The sequence below is a fragment of the Apteryx rowi genome, unplaced genomic scaffold (assembly GCF_003343035.1).
Source record: "Apteryx rowi isolate R43461 unplaced genomic scaffold, aptRow1 scaffold_0, whole genome shotgun sequence".
Taxonomy (NCBI): Eukaryota; Metazoa; Chordata; class Aves; order Apterygiformes; family Apterygidae; genus Apteryx; species Apteryx rowi.
Genome location: NW_020447195.1, coordinates 681,074 through 701,296, shown reverse-complemented (window position 1 = coordinate 701,296; position 20,223 = coordinate 681,074). Strand labels below are relative to the sequence as shown.

Here is a 20,223-nt window from a genome sequence, read left to right as displayed (position 1 = left end):
AAGGAGATACACAGAAATGGAATTTGAAATTGTAATATCAGTGGATATAGTTACAGGCAGGAAGAGGGTATGAAAGGAAGGATGTGGGACAATGAGCAAATCCTCACAGGATGCCCTGTTTCGACAGGATGTGGAGTAGCCCAGAAGGCTAGCAAGTGGGATGAGGAATGAACACGATTCCTGCTCACTCCTTTAGTGAGTGATGCAACCGTTAATGAAAGCTTTGCATTTGCAAAACTTCTTGCTTCCTAAATAAACATGAAGGAGCCCTTACCTTCTTGGGACAGCTGCACTAGCACCAACAGGATCCAGCTTCAACAACCTGTTGCAGTGTCCTCCTACATGAAAGCATCTGCACAAGACAATACAAAACAGGATAGTAGGTATTTCTGGTTCCTGCTCTCACATACAGGAAAATGCTTTCACTAGGCTGTCCCAGGTCCCTCATACAGATCCACTACAGAGCCACTTCCCCTAAACTCAGTGGGTGCTCCCAGCACATCACATCTGGAGCAGCCACTGAAATGCAGCAGGAAAGGATAGGATCATGCTTATGTGAGCTCCTGCTCTGCATTCCCAGTGGAAGGATGAGGCTCAAACATCTCCTCTGTCCCACAAATGAGCAGAGCAAGCTGCTGAGCAGGTTGAATGACTGCAAACAAAACAAATACTCCCTCAACATGTTCAGCAACTTCAGAAAGAACATATGTAGGATGCACAGGACAGCCATAAGCAGCTGGAAAGAAAGGCTCATCAGAGGAGTCTGGGAAGGATCACGAGACTACTAATAAGCAACTACCCCTTCACAGTGCAGGAGGCCAAGCAGCTCACCAGCAGCAGTGGGTGAGATTCCCTTCTCAGGCAGGAGAGGTGGACACCTCAGAAGCACAGCACAACTGCTAAAGCATTGCAGACTAGTACTCACACCTGTTCAGCCTCAGAATCTTTTCCTGTGTCCTTGCCAACCTTCTCGGCCTGCTATGCAAGTTTCTGCCTCTCAGACTTGCTGAGACCCAGGCTGTGCAGTCATAATATGTCCAAAAGATGGAGATAGTGTTACCCAGTGCATGCTGCAGAGTGGTAGAAATACCACCACCCAGACTACTGAAAGAGGTTTTAATCTGACTTTAGGATACCAAAGGCACAATCAAGCCTGATGAAGCAGCGTTCAGCAGCAAGAAGGGAGCACAGGTTTATCAGTCTTTTGTGAAGAAAAGGGGGAAAAAAAGTTTTGATTAGAGTTCATGGTACAAAAAGACAACAGAGATCAGACACAGTAGGCCAAATATAGAGAGGCAGATGCAGAGGGCAGGGGCCTAGATAATGGAGTGTCTACTAAAAAACTAGCTAACACCAGTATCATCCAGAAAAATACATGTACTAGGCTAAGACCACAAGCATCCATCTGCACTGTAGTCTGAGAACCCAGAGGAAGTCATAACAGGTGACCACTGGTGCTCAAGGCACAACTCTAGTAGCAGAAGCGTTAGAAAGACACTAGGCAATTTCTAGGTATTGGTGTGAATGTCTATCACTCCCAACACTGATATTTTCATCTTGCTGGAAGAAAGCACATGCAGTCCAGTTTTGGGGCTCAAGAAAGATGATGAATTGTTCAGTATACTTGCATAGAGGATCAATATACTTCTCTAAATGCTTGCAGCAGTACTTCAGCACATCTCTAGGGTGGAGACAACCTTTGTTACACGCTCAGGATTAAACTTGTCCTACAGAATGCCACAAGTAGACTGCATCAGGTCTATGTTGATCTGAATCTCTGAATGCAGGTCTCCTCTGGTAGGTTTTGGAAGTAGAATAATGTGTAAAAACATGGGGGTGGGTCAGAGGGCTCCCGGTCCAGGTCCGTCCTCATCTGGTTCCCACTACTCTTCAAAAGGGTGTCATGCAGTGGCATAAATCATAGTGACCATGCTTTCAGAGCCTGTCACAATCCTCTCCCAACCTATGCTTCTCCCCCTACCACATTGCTATTCCACATCTACTACATTAAAGCTTCTGTGGAAAAAATTGCTCTTACTCAGTCTCCAGTTTCTCTTTATGCTATTTGCCAAGCCAAAGGCAGGATAAATGAGACAGGTCAGTGGTTAAATCCCATTGCTATGTCAGGAGTTGCAATTCTGACCTGAGGATTTGGTGCAATACAACCATGACTAAAAACTGCACTTGGTGGAAGGTTAGGACAGGAATCAGAAATCTGGAAAGTGGTAACTGTACTCTAACAGGGTTTAGGCACCTAGATAGGACAGGAAATGTGGGAATCAGCAAGGATACCTGTGCTTTTAGCACTTCAGTTGTCTAAAAAGCAGGAGAAGACAGCTAGATATAAATACCGAATGGAGGTGCGAACATAGGAACAGAGGAGATAACATGTATTGCAGGAAAACATTCAACCATCTAAAATACCCTTGGATGCCTGAGCTACAACAGATGACTCCCCCTACCCCAAGTTGTCTCAGTCTGAAGAGAACCTGCAAGCGTGACATTGTGGGCAAAATGTGCACCTACTCTACTGCTGGAACAAAAGCAGCAGAGATGGAAGGAACATTGATTGTTGGCCCTTGTTTTCTGCTCACAGAAACAAAGGAAGACAAGATTTAGCCGACATACTCAGTGCTTCCTAGAAGCTGGTGCCTCATGACACCTGGGTAATTTCGGAGAGCAATTTCTTTGAAATTAATCAGCAACATCTGAATTCTATATATGACATAGGAGGTCAGGCTGGATGATAAAGCGTTGAACTTGCTGCTGTCAGAAGAAATGCACATCCATATATTCACTCAAAATACAGTAAGTGACCAAAGCTGATGCTCTGGGATCGCTCTCAAAAAACTAGCAGCATTAACAAAGAACTATCCAAAAGTAAAATATCTTCAATTATTCCCTCTCCAAAACCTTGAAAATGGGCTTTACAACATGACTGGTTAATAATACTGTGTTCAGTCCTGTACACAGAAATCACATTACCTGCTAATCATTGCTGCCATAATGTCTGTAAGAGGCAGATTTTGCTATTGGAAATACAAGCTTTCCTCAAGGACTCTAAATTCTGGCTGTAAAGATGCCTCTCATATAAAATGCAGAAAACAGGATGTTTCTGTCCTATTGAAATACCTCTCTCAAGAGTAAGACACTCTCATAGTCTACACCCAAATTCTGTCTCCAGATAATCAATGGCTGGGAAGCCAGTTCTTCTCTCACCCCATGCAGCCTCCGGTGTACTTTTCCTAACAGACCTCTCTTTGAATTCATAGACAGTCTCTGTCTTACTCTCTTAATATGCTCCACCCACTTCTCTCCAAAACACACCTTGACTGCTGGCTCAATTCTGTAACAGTGGGGTGTTTGAAGGCATTTTATGAAACAAGCAATGAACCTTGATTAGAGGTGTCTCTATTCTCATATTAATAAAAGTGCAAAAGCACATACCAGTGACCACAATCAAGCACCACAATTTCTGGAGACTCCCACCCCTACACATAAAAGGAAGGTTTTGATCATACAGCTGTCGCACATTCACAGTACAAAAGACACCATCATCCCAGACCAGTGGTCCCATGAATTCTAGTTTGCAGCCTTCACAGCTTCAGTACCAGAGATGCTACGTGATCTCAGACCTGCGCGCACTAGGTCCTCTGGGTTGGAAGGCGGTGTACTCCTAATCCTGTGTTCCCATGGCATGGATAACATGAGTCCAGGTTTAAATTACATAGCAGGAAAGGGGTTAAAGTTTAAATGACTGTTTTGTATATGAATTAATGTATGTAGTTTTGAGCCAAAATATCTACCATTAATTTTTCCACCTATTCCAGGAGCAGTAAGATACACAAAGTAAAGTTTATTTTGGTACTTGGTATACTTCACTCCCATTAAAAATAAATTAATCAGCAAATTCCTACACAGCTCAGCCTTCTTTTATGTAAATACAACCCAGCTGTAATGAATTACAAGGTGTTATTATCTCACACACACTGTATAATACTTCACACATAAGAGGTTTCTCTGCTTAGCTCAGCTTTCAACAAAAGCATCTTAAATAAACTGCAAGCAAGTTGTTTGGTCTGTAATGTTTTCACAGAGGAGGGATACACCTCACACATAGAGGGTTTCTTTACATGACTCATTTTATAACAAGTTAAACTGAGGAAGTTCGCCTTGGAAAAAAACTAACAAAATGCCTTTTTTTTTCTTTTCTTTCTTTCAAGTACTGAGAAGAATCTCTAAGAAAAGGTTAAAAAAATGCAGGCCAGTGTTTGGGAGCCTATATTCTGCATCCCACTGCTCTTCACACAGAAGAGGGATGCCAAGTATTCACCAAAACACACAATCCAAAGGAAGGAACATCAGAAGCAAGAACAGTTACAGCCAGGCACAGTCACACTTTCACCAGAAATAACAGCATTTGATCACAAATTAAGGATTACTATCTTCTATTTTTGTTTAATAGTTTTATTAGGAATAAGTCCTAATATTATAGGGCTTGTTCTTATCAGAAGCACACATGACATAGAAAACACATACACATCAGTTTTATCCAGACTGACATTTATTATGGATTAGGATTTTAGACATGAGAAATGAAAACAGTTTTTGTCACTGACCTGGAAATAGCCTGGTGAACCATCCACCTGCACAGTACACCTCAGCCGCTGCTGATTTAATCAGTGGAGCAATTGCTCTCATAATTATCATGTAGGGGTAATCTGCCTGCGCGTTAACTGGGGTTAACAGGTCTCATTAAAAAGCTCTGAACCACTGCTTTGAGGGGTGGGGGATAGCACAGTCCTATCCCATTAAGAGCCCTGGACAGAAATGGGGATGTTATTTTCCTAAAAAAATAACTAGAACACAACTCTAAAAAGAATATGGAAATATCAGCAAGGCAGAGCTCCTCTGAAATACAAAGTACTCTGAGGTAGCTTTTAGTGACAGCCCAGCCATGTTTCAGCCTGCATTTCTCACTAGGATGGCTAGAGTCATAGAGAATTAGTGGGAACAGTGCATTGTTCTTTCCATCCTCATATCCTTGTGCAACAGCGCAGAGAGTTCCTAAAAAGGATTTTCATGGAAAATCCTTCAGAATCTGTTAAAGCAATTCTCAACTCTATTAAAGCGAAAATGGACCATTCTATCTTAATGTCAGGCTTTTAGAATATATTAACATCTAATAAGCAAAGCTCAGATTTGTGTTCACAAACATTCTGTGAGCAGAGGAACACTGCTGTGTCTGTACACAGCGGCTCTCCAAACGAGGCAAAGGACAGAAATGTCTTCTTGAGTGAATTATAACTCATGGTAAAACGTCTGGTTGGAATTTGTCTGCAAGGACCGCTCAGTGCCATTACAACAACAAAGGTTCTTGAACCAACTAAGCATTTAATCACAGATGAATATCCAGAAGAGTACAGCTGTCCAATTTGCTACCGAGTCACCACAGATATGGCATCTATTTCAATATATTCTGTCAACAGCAGTTATTCCTTCCTGACCCCACGTCAGAGCAGTTCAATCGGAGGCAGTTTTCCCAAGCAATTTTTCCCATTTGAGAAGCGAACACCGGGGCGACGCGACGAGGCTCTCAGAGTCCTTCATCGTTGTAGACGGGGGAGAGGGGCTTCAGGATGCTGCGGGCGTCGCTCTCCACCAGGGGGCGCCAGCTCACCTCGCCCGTCAGCAGCAGCTCCTCCCCGCTGAGGGCGTCCAGGTGCTGCACCTGGAGGCGACAGGGCGTCGGGGTCAGTGTCCGCGCCCGCCGCCCTCCCCGGCTGCCCAGGGCCAAGGGCGAAGGACGAAGCTTCCGACGGGGCACGGAAACACTAGGGGATGAGGATCGCAGAGCCGCCGCAGGCGACTGCGCGCAGCCTTCTCCTCGCGCCGCGGCTAACGCCTCCGCTCAAAGTCTGGCAGCAGGACAAGGAGGAGCCGCGCAAGGCTGCTGTGACTCCCCTCATGGGCCCAGCGGTTAATTGGGATGACACATTACCAGCAGCGTTATCTGCCCGGAGCGCTTGCTCCAGGAAGTGGTTTCACACAGACCAGGGACTGACTAGCAGGGGGCATCGGAGATTTATAAAAGCACCCAGGTTGGAGGAGGTGAACAGGGAACGAATACTCATTCTCACTATTCAAGAAATAAGTGGCAAACGAAAAGATAAGGTGCAAAGCAAGCAAAAAAAAAAAAAAAACTTTTCATACAACATAGGGTTAACACATTGGTAATTATGAAATTTGCTCCCACAGGACACTGCAAACACTGAAAGTCTGTAAGGGTTATAGTCCATCAAGGGGCATTAAAATACAAAAATACCACCTCTGGCTCATGAAGTCTGGGAACACAGACTGCTAGGAGACTTGACCAGGGAAACAGTGCACACGCTTGCCCTGTTATTATATTCTTCTCTGGGCATCCGCTAATAGCCACTGTTAAAGACAGGATCAGCAAGAAATTGCGGAAAAGATTTCTTACTCAAGGGATTTCCAGGGCTTACTAGCAACAAAAGATAATCTGACAAGGAATTTCTCAGCAAAGGAAAGAACGTAATGTGTCAACGGCCACACAGGATCAGACTGAAGTGCCACCTAAGCACAGTATCCTGTTTCTGAGGATCATCAATAGCAGATTCCTCAGGAGGGGTTAAGTACAACACATACGTACAATGCTATTTTCCTTGTTTACTCTCCCTCCCTCCCCAAATTTGTTAGTTCAGGGATATTGAGCCTGAAATGGTGGTCGTGCATTTAAAGGCCCACGATAGATTTCTCTTTCATGAACTTTGCCTGTGGCTTTTGAAATCCATGTATGTTTTAGCATCCCAGGCAACCTGTGGCAACGTTTGTCCCCAGACTCTTGTATCAGAAGAGGCTTACCAACCTTTCCACACCCGCAGAATGACGGAATGGTTGAGCTTGGAAAGGATCTCTGGAGATCGTCTGGTCCTACTCCACCTCACCTTCCATAAGCCTTCAAGACTTCACAGAGCTGTCTCATACTCTTTCTCAGCTGTTTTTTTCAGATTAGGGAGTCCTAGTCATTGCTAATACAGAAGCTGTTTCATATCAGCCTTACTGCTCTTCTCAGAACCTTCTTCAGTTCATTTTTTTTTTTAATCTTTCTTGGTGGCAGGGACCCAAACTGTACGCATTATTCAAGATCACAGGGGTACCATGGATTTAAAAAGTGGCATGACAACACTATGTTTTATTCTCTATTCCTTCCTCATGAGTTCTGAGCATTTGTTTTAATTTAACACTTCTTAGCACTGAGCTGACATTTTGATAACCCAATTATAATCTCAAGGGCTCACTGCTGTGTGGTAATAGTTTAGAGCTCATCACTATATATGAAAAGTTGGGATTGTTTTTGTCTCCAAGCGCATCACTTTACAGTTGTCTACACTGAACTGCATCTGCCATTTCTTCATCTAGTCATTCGCTGTATGAATTCTTTCTGCAATCAACTCTCATGCTTACTGCCATGAACAGCCTAGTATCAGCAAACTGTCACCTCACAATTCACTCCCCTCTGTTTCCTTTACAACCATATTGAACAGCACACAGCCCTTCCCACCCCCAGTCCTCTGAATCTAGTAACAATCTCTCCTCTGTTAAAACCTGACAATTTATTGGCCCCCTATTGCCTACATTCCTATTAGTTACTTGTCTATGGGACTACCTTTGCTCTTCTCCTATGGCTACCTAGTTTCTTTAGAAGTCTTTGGTGGAAGCTTCCTAGAACTTTCTAGAAAACCAAGAGACTATGTAAATCAGATATTCCTTGTCCACAGCATCAATGGCTCTTTCAAGTAACTCCACAGATTTGTGAGGCAAGACTGGCCTTCAGAAAAGCCGTGCTGACTCTTCCCCAGTGCGCCACATTTATCTGTATGATCACTGTTTCCTACTCAACTGCTGATAGCCTCTGTCCTACCCTTTGCTTGAGCATACAGAATTGCTATGATTTCCCCACTTGGTGGACAAATTGTCCCAAATTTCATGCTCTCTACACTTGTTTGCTTCCTGCCTATCTTCAGTTTTAAACTTTCCTATGACCTCCCTGATATTAAGCATCAGCAACCTGGTACATTAAGTCTGTGCCTCCTGAGAAGCACTCCAGCATGCTGGAAGCATCCTCAGTCCCTGACAAATTTGAGCCTTTCACTTTCCATACCTTTTTGTCAGACATGCACTGAAATACCGTCTCTTCAAATATCCATCAGGTCTTGAATACAGTAGTGAAAACATTACAGATAATGCTACTGTGGAGGACCTGGTCTTCAATTTCCTGTCCAACAGCCTACATTTTTCCTCCAAAACTTCTCTCTCACCCTTTCTTCCATCTTTGGAACCCACCCTGGGCTACATCCACCAGCTCCTACCCAGCATTTCCTAGAAACCTGGTTCAGAAGCCTCATAATGGTTGAGAGGACACACACTGTTTAATATTTTTTCCTCCAGGTATGAATCAAAAGAAATTTAAATCATTCTGAAAAACAAAACCTGTTACTTACTATCCGCAAAGTTCATCATAACGATATGCCATAGTGATTGAAAGACTCCTGAAGAGCTGCAGAATAGCATTCCCTCTTAAAAGATTCCAGGGGTTTAATGCAACTTAATCCCTTCTTTACAACACTGATTTTAGGCTGTAGGAGAGGCTCCCCAAAGTAAATTAAATGGCCCTGGCATATATTAAGTTACAGGAAGTCCCATATGGCAGAGCACTGTCAAGGATGACTCCACAACATCAAGTATAATGCTACAACAAGCTGCAGCTCATTTCTGACACATTTTTGTCAAGACCCTCCACAGCATGGGCCCAGAAAAAGAATAAGCATGGTTGCTTTCAATCTCTTGTGAATTTCTCTGTAGCCAATTTCTCTGTAGTCAAACTGCAATGAATGTCAGCCAGTTTTTATAGTTTTACCTTTTCTCCTTAAAAGTAACAAATGAATATAAAACCCACCTATACTTACAAGGAAAATGGAGCTACATAGTATGCAGGCAATAAAAAATAAATATTCAATACCTAACAAGAGAATGAAGAGAAGCTGTGCTATGAGCTGTAGCGTACCTGTTTGCGCACATACTCTACAAGTAATTCCAGATGCCTAGGGTCCTCACAGTTCCTGTTAAAAAGGTTTCTCCAAAGGGCTGCTGCCAGAACATGATCATCAGACAAGATTCCCTAAGTAAGTAAAGAGAGGGAATTAAAAACTGCACGTGAAGAGAGTGTAAACACAAGACAAACCTGATCCATTATTCTAACTACTTGGCGCTAGACAATATCAGACATCTCAAAGCCCACAACTACTGTGGACTGTACCTGTGAAAAAGCATCAACGTCATTCTTCCCCAGAGTTAAGAACAACCTTGAGCTTGCAGGAGACTAACTGCTTCAACCTGTAACAAATATTCAGCCAATCAGAAAAACCTGGGTGGGGGTACTGGCAATGTAGTAGCTGACTATTCTGTTTCTCTGTTTTTAAATCTTTAGATTAGGCCTTACAGAGAAGAGAGCACCACTTCAGAGAACTGTGTGAAGCCCATGATACTTGAAATATTAAAAATTAAAAGATATATAATATGATGTTCTGGAAAAGCAATCTGGACTTTACTATTTGCCTCATTCTGAATGAAAGAGAGAAGTTCTTATCATCAAGAACTATCTAGATTTTTCCAGTTAAATCTAATTTTAAATTTGGCTTACACAACAGTCACATCCATGAGAACTTTTCATCTAAATTCTCTTCAGCTTTTATTGTCTTTCTAGATTATATGGTGCTATCACCACAGTCTCATAACTCCTGTCTTCTGCTGACACGTTTGCCAAAGACAAGAGAGGACTTTAAAATATTCAGTTAAAATACAAAAGGTCAACATTTGTCTTTAATTTAACTAGACATTTTGCTTCTAAAAAGACTGTCAACAAAAAAAGAGGAAAGAAAAAGACAGACATACAGACACATCCTAGGTATACTTAAAAATAGATTAAAGGAAAAACCTGCATGCATAACATTGTCCAATACTCTATGAAGTTTACCTTTACAAGATATTAATAATGCAAGTAGCCATGTAAAAAAAACAACATCACCATGTAAACAAAAAGAACATCAGTAGCAACACCCACTAGAGCAAAAAGTTAACTACTGTAAGAGCTGATGCAATTGTATTTTCTACTTGAAAATGTCCCATAAACACTTGTACACAATGGTGCTTTTGCTTCCCAATATTCATAGACTCTTACTATAAATACTGCTCTCAAAGTACAGTGGAGTAAAATGAGATTCAGAGAGAGGATATGATTTACTAATGGTCAAGCAATAACAGTCAAACAGAACAAAGAACATCCCTCTTCCATGTCCCATGTTTTAAATCAATGTGCTACACGTTTCCTTTTTTCTTAAAGACGGTTCAATCCAAGGCAAAACTTGATCACAATAGCTAAGAAGTCTGCCTCCATAATGCAACATTTGCCCAATGATATGTATGGCAAATGTTTTATCCATCTGCAGCATTTTCTGTTAAGTGAATTAGATGGCCTGTTTGTTCCTGCTCATTCTCTGAAAATACCCTTCTTACCTCATCATACCCAAACAGAGCTGCATAGAAATTTTCTACCATACTTCTCAAATCTTCCTTTAGAGCAGCAGAAGTAATCTGAAAAATAAAAAAGAAAACCATCTGAATGGGTTCTAAACTGGTGGAGGTGATGAAAAAACTACCAGTTTCATTCTGAGTAGGAAAAGAAGAAAGAGTACTGTGGTCCATATGTTAGGATTTGGCTGTAAATTGCGAGGTTCATGTAGTCAGTGACTTTAGAAGAATGTACAGTACAGCTCCATTAGTTCTTTACACAAATAAAAGTCACAGTCAATGTTAGTAAGATTATATAAATGGCAGAAAAATCCTCAACCAACAGTGCTGGCATATAGCTACCTGAGCAGAGAAAAAATGCTGGCTGGAAAGAGTGAAGGCAAGGCTGTCCTTTCAGTGGCAGCGTAGACTAAGATAATGAAAACTGCTCTGTGTTTTACCTATTATGCAGGTTTTTCAGACCTTGATTCATTCATATAGATCTTTTAGAAACTCACAAGTTTTTGAACATTTTTTCTAACACACAGACTCCAGAGCTAGACATGCTATTACAGTAAAAGTACCGTAACGCTAAAGATAGAGGCACCATCCCTACCACTACCTCTTAATTACTTGTCAATATTGACTTGCTCATTCAGCAGTCACATGGATTCTGTTTCTACAGCATCTCTCTAGAAGCTCAGACTTGCTAGTTGTTCACTATGACTAAGTTTCTTTCAGAGCTGGTGATTCTCAAGCTACATCCCCTTATGCTGTATGACTCAGTCTATGTTCCACACTGACTTTTAACTAAATTTAACAGTTGCTTAAATATTTGCTACTTTGGCCTGAGCTACCCATTGGCTTTCAGAATTGAGCCCTGTGTGAGTTTAGGTAGAACAAAGAGAGACCGCTAGGTCCAGAGAGATGGCTGAAATAATTCACATGCATCTCCTCCATGCAAACTGGCTACTCCTTTTGCTCATGCTTTTTATTTCTATCGACAGAACAATGTAATAAACAGTTACTCTCATGAGGGCAGAGCTCTGCTCTCTTTGGTAAAGATTATTCTTTGTATTGACTCGTGAGAGACCAAGCATTTCTTTTCCTACAAACCTTGCATGCAATGTAAGTATAATTGACAAGGATAACTATCTCCAATCCTGCGTGATAACTATCTCCAATCCTCCAAACCAGAACACTTACCTATGAGACTACATTTGGGGGACAAGTTTTTTAAAAAGAAACCGCAAACAGGAACATAGGGTAGGAAATCAATTCTAATACAGAATGAGCATTACTGTCTTTGGTGTATAGCTTATCATAAGGTTAAAGAAAAGCTGTGAAATTTAACATATCTAAAATCTTAATACTTATGACAGTGGGAACCACATGTCCTAAATCTTTCTTAGTATCCTTAGGAGTACTAACCTTGGTCCTTATGCAACAGCTTCCTATCAAAACATGGATTATTTTGTCATACTATCAAATCTCCAGTTCAAACATTATTCCATTAAACTGCTATCTTTTTCATCAGTTGATTTTTATAGAACTGCTTATAGTGCAAACACAAGGAAAATTTCTTTTATGTCAGTTACTCACATTTTTCCACTAATATAAGCTATTAAAATTCATGCAGATATTTTATAGGCCATCAAGATTTGGTGACTGGCTATTACTAAATGTTTTTAAAAAAAAAGAAGAACTAAACTAAGAAATCAGAGGGTTAAATGATGACTGCAACTTCTGTAATGACTTAATTAAATTTTTATTGAGTACATAAACTATGATGTCATTTCTACCCAACCATGCTCAAAACTTTCTATGCATGTCAGAGATCGTGGTTTTTCTCAATAGAACATACTTCTAAATAAGCTGCACTTCTACAGCTCTAATAAGGGGGAGCAGGTCTCATGTAACACACTCAATAAATTATCCTTCCATTTTTAAACAAACAAATTCCATGAGTTATTATATATTTGCCACGCACTTTTTATGACATAATAAAAATGTTACCTCAAGGATTACTTAACACATACTACAAATGTTACAGCAGGCAACTGCAAGGGGCAAAGAAAACAAATAGTCCCATTACAGAGACAAGTCCTGGACTATACACCCCTAGGGAAGCAGCTTTCTGTACTAAAAACAAAGAGCAGCAGCTTTAAGTTAGTAAGAAATAGATTGATGAAGGAGATAACCAAGTTAAACAAACATGGCAATAAATACATCTTAAAGACAAACAGTTTAAAATATAAAATATGACTTTGGGGATGGAGCAGTATCTTAGGCAGTAAAATTACTTTTAATGGAATATTGTAGTTTCTGATGAATACAATCAGCATTGGCACAATTATTATAGAAAAAAAAAATCCTTCATTATAAAACAAGAAGAATGAGTAAATCCAAATCCAGGTTTGTTGGGAACACTTCCTCTTTTCAAGCCTGTACATATTCTTAGCACTAGCAAGCTTCATGATCTGATTGGTCATGATTTTGCTGCCTTCTCCCACTGTTCGTTATTAAGTACAAAAGCTTCTAGACAATTCCAAGTGAGTAATTGATAATAACAAGAAAAAAATGATAACATCTGGAATTTTCTAAGGACTTAGCCACTTTGCCTTCTTTGGAAACAACCCATTGCAGAACTGTCACCAGAATAATTTATATATCATTGATACAGTGGAAAAAATCCTAATTCAAAACTAGGAATATATTTATTTTTACATCTCTCACACTTACCTTTAAAAAAAGGAAATGTACAACTAACACATCTTCCTTTTACATGTAACCTCTTTTCATTGAAGGGCTCCATGATCCCACATTCGCCTTTTTAAGGCTACAGTGCACACACTACATTCTTGTTATTATATTACGGTGAGAAACCTCAGCTTCAGCCCCAACAAGTCAATATGCATTGCTGAACAGACAGCTGTTGAGGCTTATTGCTGTATCAGGCAATCTACCAACTCAAGTCTCAGTTAAGGTTCTGCATTCTAACAAAACTTCTAGGAAGACAAGAACACACTGCTTTATTGTATATGCTGGACTTGTATGAAATTGCCTTAGATATAAGCAAATTTTTAAATGAAAGCTACCATATGGTAAGTCTACATTCATCTTTTGGTTGGATCAAGAGTATGTTTTCATAGTGAATCTCCTCATCATCCCTACTTACCATGCTCTGGTTTACACTTCAGAGAAGTCTCACAGTGCACAAACTTGAAAGCGTGCTCTAATGCGCTCCACCTGCTAAGAGGCGTTTAGTCCACAGGATCAGAACAGAACTAGCACAGAGTAAAAATCATCCCTGTATAGCGGGGACATTGGAGCCTCAACTGTTTCACTCAACAAATGTGTCCCTGTTGGGCCACACTACACACTAGCGTAGACATAGCCATGACGACCACAGACAACACTATTTCAAACCATTTTAACGGGAGTTTCTTGGTGTTATGGCTTTTGCCAGCATGTATTGCACCCTTAAGCTACTTTAACACATTCATCCATCCGTAGTGTATAAGGCCAGAAGGGACACTTCTAACCTCACCTTGTACAAGCACTAATCATTGAATTTCATGCAGCAATTCCTCTCTTTAGGCCATAAGTTATGGTTGAACTATATTTTTTATGAAGAGATTTCAGCCAGAAGAAATGATTAGATCATAGAATCTGACCCTCTGCATATCACAGACCATTACCTTTCACTGAGTTCTCTCTGTACTAAGCTCAATAAGTTGTGTTTGGCTAAAGCATATCACCCTCACAGTTGAACATGTGTATCCCATTTCATATTTGAATTTTCTGGCTTCAGTTTCCACCCTTTCATTCTCATTATACCATTCCTGCTAGAATAAAAGGCTTCTTCTGTACACTTTATTTGCTCCTATATCTGTACCTAGTAAATGTGTCACAACAGTAATATTGTCAAACTAAGATTAGGCTCTTTAAGATAATGTTTACACTAGGTGCACTGATACACTACATCATCAGAGCACTCCTAGAGTGGTCAAAGCTGTAATAGCAAAGCCATGTTTTATGCTGATACAGTAAAATTAGTTCATCTCTTGCGCAAAACAAGTTACACAGGTATGAGTACACTTTTGTCGTTATGACTGGGTCTGCTCTGGGGACTTCTGTTAGCCACACTGCCATAAACATGAATCACTCCTATTTACGCTTTTGATTAATGGAGCATTCAATGTTGGCAGAAGTTCCTGTAGGAGATACAGGGCAAATCTTTCACCATAAAACATTTTTGTCAGTCCTCAAACATTTGGGCTTTTTTCTGCACCCTCTCCAAATTTGCGTTTGGAAAGAATGGCTTATAATATATAATTTATATTATAACTATAAATAATATAACTATATATAGTTATATAAAGGCTTTTTAAGTGTTTGCTGCCCTTTTAATAAATGCACATGACATTAAGTGGGAAAGACTGCATACAGCCCTTTTATTTCCTTCAATAACATGACTATTACATGTAGGACAGTTTTTGAAAATGACTGAGACATGTAGCTAAAGATCAAAAAGATTAAATTAATATAAAGAATTAAAAGAAACTCTGTAGCAATGGGCCAAAACGCCTAGTTCCTCCAGGCAATGTCACAAAGTTGTATAACTGACAAAGATCCTGCAGAAATTATTTTTCCAATTTTTTTTTTTTTTCAGTCTTGCATTAACCATTCTGCTACTTTGCCTGCAATCAGGGTCAAGCTAACCAGCTTATAATCAGCTACAGCTGTCATTCCCCATATACTTTCTAAAAATATTAACTTTTTTGATAAACTCTCTAATGTTCTAATTAAAAATAAGTCATTTTGTAATGCACCTCAGCTGATGCTTAACTTCGGAGCACACTCTTTAAAACCACCTTCAACGTCCAGTGAAAACCTACAACATTGTATTAACCTAGACAAAAGCTAAATATATTTTAGTCTGTATCAGAACCAGTTCCTGCCAAAATTCTCAATCCATAAAAACAACATGTTAAGGGAAAAAGACTTTTGTATGCTCTGCTACCTTCATAACAACTGCACGACCATCAGTAATACTCCTTAGACCACATCTATTTCAAACTGACATAGAAACACAGCATTACATGTTTCAGAAAAAAAGAGACCGTCACCCCTAGCCATCATGTATCAGTAAAATGAGATATGTTTCTATTTTGCAGCCTATTAACTTGGAAACTCTGCCATGGTTACAGTTACAGATGCAGCAAAGGTCACAATACAATCCTGACTATATGAAATGGATGGAGGCTTATTCTTAATTCTTCTTTTCAGCACATGCTGGCACAGCTCACTGACAACCTCTCCAGAGAAAGGTCATAGAAGGGAGGTAAAATTGCTGTGCTCTCTCCTTAGTTGCGCTGGTTCTCTGTAAGGGTAAGAAGTTGTGGTGGGTTTTTCCTGTAATGTCTCTTTTAAGAAATTACTTGCTAAAAGCCTAAAAGTGATCATTATAATATACCTGAGCACATTGGAAGCAAGAATTCTGTCTAAAAAACTGAAAGGAAGTTACACAAATTGAAAAGAGTTGAAAAGAACCATATTCCACGTGATATGATCTGTCCATGGAAACAGACTTAAGATAACTTAATAAAAATCAAGAGCAACAAAATCTTTGGGATCAGAAAGTATTAAACTAAATGGAACATATTAGATAACATTTAATATGTTTGCAGAGCCATGAAATGTGGCATAAATTTTTGAAAGAGTTTCAGAAGATCCAGGGAAGTACAGACTGATAAATTTGACTTCCATTTCTAACAAATTAGTAGAAACTATAATAAAGGATAGAATAACAGTTTCAGATGATTATGACTGGTAACATTCAGTGTTGATAAAGGTATTAGTAGTATACTTTAGGAAAAAACAATCAAAATTTATATAACAATGTGCCTTTGTTTACCAGCTAGAATTCAGGAAATAGATCTTAAGATTTTTTTGTGGATGGATCTCTGAAAATGTCAGTTCAACATCCAACAGTGGAGAAAAAGGGAAATAAATATTAGGAATTATTATGAAAGGAAGAGAAAACAAAACAGAGGAACCCTCTTCTGCCATAAATCCAGTCTGTCCACATATAAATGCTGCACACATATCTTTCCATCTCAGAACAGATACAGAAACTAGAAAACCGAGAAAAAAAAAAAAGGTGATTAGCAGTATGAGGACACACTAAACACTAATTCTATTTAGAAAAGACTACAAGGAGGAAGACACAATGTAAAGTCAGGAGTGGTACAGAGTTGGTGAACAGGAAATTACTGTTCATTAACTCTCATAAAACAAGATCTAGAAAGAAGCCAATGAAACAAGCCAACAGTACTTTAAAAATAAACAGAAGTACTTTCTCATGTAACACAATTAAGTTGTGGAAATAATTGTCACAGGACATTAAAGAGCCAAAAATATGAATGGGTTCAGAAAGGGACTACACAAATTCATAAGGGATTGCTCTATTAGTAGCTATTAAATATGATGGTCCCCATGCAACTTTCATATTACTCATCAGTGAACACAGAGAAGACATACAAGAAGACATACTGGTTCACATTTCTTCTGTTTCTTATACTTTTTCCTGAAACATCTTTGGTTATTGTTAGAAATGATACACTGGATCTTCAGCCAACATGAGAATAATGACTGCTAAATATGTTCAGTTTTATTCACTCTCTGCTGAGCTTTGCAGATGTTGATCAGTGCCTCTTCTGTGCATCTCTTCCTGCCGTGACTTCCAATGAGACCACCATAGCCCATTAGATGATCCTGGATACCAGTCAGGTGCCTTTGCTGACTTGGTAAGAATTTCTACTGAAATAAACTACTGTGAAAGAAAATGCTGCCTTTAGCATAGCTTTTAGTAATCCTACGGGAAGAGGCTACGCCTTATATAGAAATATTAGCAAGAATGATCCTGCTCATACCAGCCATTCATCTTCACCTGGAGGGAAGGGGGGAAAAAAAGAAAAAAAAGAAAGAAAGGAAAAAAAAAAAAAAGCTTTCTCCAAGAATTTGGGACCAGAACCAGTTTCTATTGGCTAGGAACAGCAAGAGACCCAAACTAACCACTGCATCTGCTCTACAGAAAAGAAAAACAAAACACAAACAAAAACTCTCCATAAAAAAAGTTAATTTTATTTCATTTCCAAATGGGGTGACAATTGCTAGATCCCATACAATTACTGAGCAATTAACAAGCCTGCTCCAAGATGCTGATCTCTAGTACTGCTATAACCTTTAACCCGTGACTGAGGCAGGGACAAATGCAAATACTCACTCTCACCATCTAACTTTGCAATTCATTTCTGTTGTGTCTAGCAGCCTGGCTTATTTCTGTTTGCTCCATCAGACTTCCCACTATTTTCTACCACAGTCCTGTTCATATGTGACCTCTTTGACATCCTCCCATCAGTTCTACATTAGGTCTAAAATTATAATTTGAAGTCACATTGCTTTCACCTTCTACCAATATTCTGCACCTTCTGGTTTCAATCATAAGCTGAGAAAAACCCGATTTCCCCAAGCACTCCTCCTCCCCAGGGCTTCAAACACATGCATGCCACAGAATAGTTAACAGTTAAATATTTTCTTGCCAATATTTTAAGAGTGCAGAAGGTTCCAAATTGCTGGTAAAATAAACAATGCCAGACTGTGAAAACTCCTGCCTGCCATATACTCTGATGTTAACAAGAGTTTCTTTATTACTGTAACCTTTCAGAAGTGAACAAAAATTATTTCTCTACCCTATTTCTGCCCTCAAGTAAAAGGCAAAGGAGGAAAGCAAACCATGAAAAAGCTGCATGGTAAGATGCTGTGAGTTTTCCATCGTATTTCTGTATTTCATTCAGATTTGATGCTGCTGTGAATAAACAAACTTCCAAAAGATCCTAAATGAGCGGGCAAGGATTTTAAGGAGGCAAAAATTTCCTTTTACACTGTTTCCTGAATAACAAAGATTAAACTTACATATGAGCCACCTTCTCCTCTGCAAGTGAAAAATAAAGTAGGAAATACAACAGGGCAAATTTAGGATGCCCTGAATTGGACACTTTGTTTTCAAGCTTCTTGGTTCTGGCCTCTTGGCAAGAGACCAAATCTCTACCATCTCCTTTGTTTTTAAAAAATTGAATTTTCATATAACATCTACAAACACAAGGAACTGCTAGCACTTTTAGCACTACCTAGACAAATTAATTGCTAATTCAGGTGACATTCCCTAAAACCACTGGTTCACAGGCCTGCCAGCCTTCTGTCTAGCACAGACATTTGTAGTTATGAAATCCATTCCTAGGCTTCTGAAATCCAACCCAGATGAAAGTGTTACTCATTTTACATAAACCAAGATTGTACTGACCCAATTTCCTATCCACATTAGCCATATCTTTAGCTGAATCTCCCTCTTAATGTGCAGTCATCCTTATGGCCACAAGAAGGTCAACTGACCAAGTTGAAAATTGCCTAACTGAATTGGCAAATAGATCTGCTAGCAACAAATAGAGATTGCTCTCTCTAAGACTAGACATGCTGTCACGTTGGTCAAGTCTTTTCACCTTTTGCATTGTTTCCTGCCTTTTGAATATGGAAATAGCAACATTCATGTTCTTTTAGAAGTGTAATGATAATTAACTAGTTAATACCAATACAAAAATAGCAAACACTGCGTATGATCAGAAACCGAGGGGAGGAAGACATAACAACTGAAGAGATACAAGAGAATAGAAAGAATAAAATCTATTGAGCTTCCCAGAACAGGAAAATAAACAGAAAACACAAAGTTCATCTAGGTGTGCACAAAAGTATTACGTATGGTTGCTCATACTAAAGGAATAAAAAAATGGAAAAAAGGAGAGAGAAAGAAAGAAGAGAAAGAGAGCACTGAAAATACTGAATGCATTGTATTTGCACTTCCTGATCATTATCATTTATTTTATTGCAGAAGTTGTTAGCAAAAGCAGTCAAAGATAAGGGCTTCATAAAGCTGGGGAGTTTTTATAAACAGATAAAATGGGCCAGGGAAGTCAGAAAATAAGGTAACAAAATAAATCGAGTTCAAAGAGGAAAATATAAATGTGCGCAACCCACTTATCTAGCCAGGCTACAAGGCACTGCAGTATGGGTATTATAAACATGAAGACATTGTGTCTGCAGTAGAATTTAAGACCAGACTTTGAAGGAGTTCTACAATTAAAATGGCATGGAGCTGCTTACAGGAGAAGCTGATCAAGACTGCCAACCCGGGCAGACTGCCAAACACCCCCCCGCTCTGCTACGTCCCTGAGTGAACAGACATTGTTTTCCCTGGAGGCCACTGAATCACAAGAACTAGTGGCGACTGTCATGAGATGAAATGCCGTAGTGAGTGACAAGCCATGCAGATGATCCTAGCAGCAGTTTTGGGAAGACACGTAAGTGATGTCTAAGCCAGAGAGAGATAAGGATAAGGCAGAAAGAAGATTAGTAACTGAGGAAAATGCTAAAAACAGTAAATATGGATCCGGGAGTTAGAATGGGAAAGAAGGTGCTCAGCTAGACAAATAAAAGAACTGAAGAAGAGAACGATCTGAAATGAAACAAGCAAAGTCATGAAGATGCTTCAACATGCCAGAGTAGGTTTCAAGC

At 39.6% G+C, this 20,223-nt stretch overlaps 1 protein-coding gene across 10 annotated transcripts in view; it reads right to left on the bottom strand.

The window, feature by feature from the left end:
* Window positions 1-277: 277 nt before the first annotated feature.
* The window catches only part of LOC112973634 (ubiquinol-cytochrome-c reductase complex assembly factor 1), a 62,314-nt gene continuing 42,368 nt past the window's right edge, over window positions 278-20,223 (bottom strand). For 2 of the 10 annotated variants that reach the window (XM_026081837.1, XM_026081929.1), the window contains exons 8-10: window positions 10,597-10,674; window positions 9,089-9,202; window positions 3,912-5,731 (exon numbers count right to left, since the gene is read on the bottom strand). In XM_026081837.1, coding sequence (XP_025937622.1) covers window positions 5,597-5,731; window positions 9,089-9,202; window positions 10,597-10,674 — 327 coding nt within the window. In that variant the 3' untranslated portion in view covers window positions 3,912-5,596. Of the gene's footprint in view, window positions 353-3,910; window positions 7,019-9,088; window positions 9,203-9,340; window positions 9,418-10,596; window positions 10,675-20,223 lie in introns of those variants that run through there. The other 8 variants (XR_003256083.1, XR_003256077.1, XR_003256103.1 and 5 more) reach the window with 8 other exon arrangements.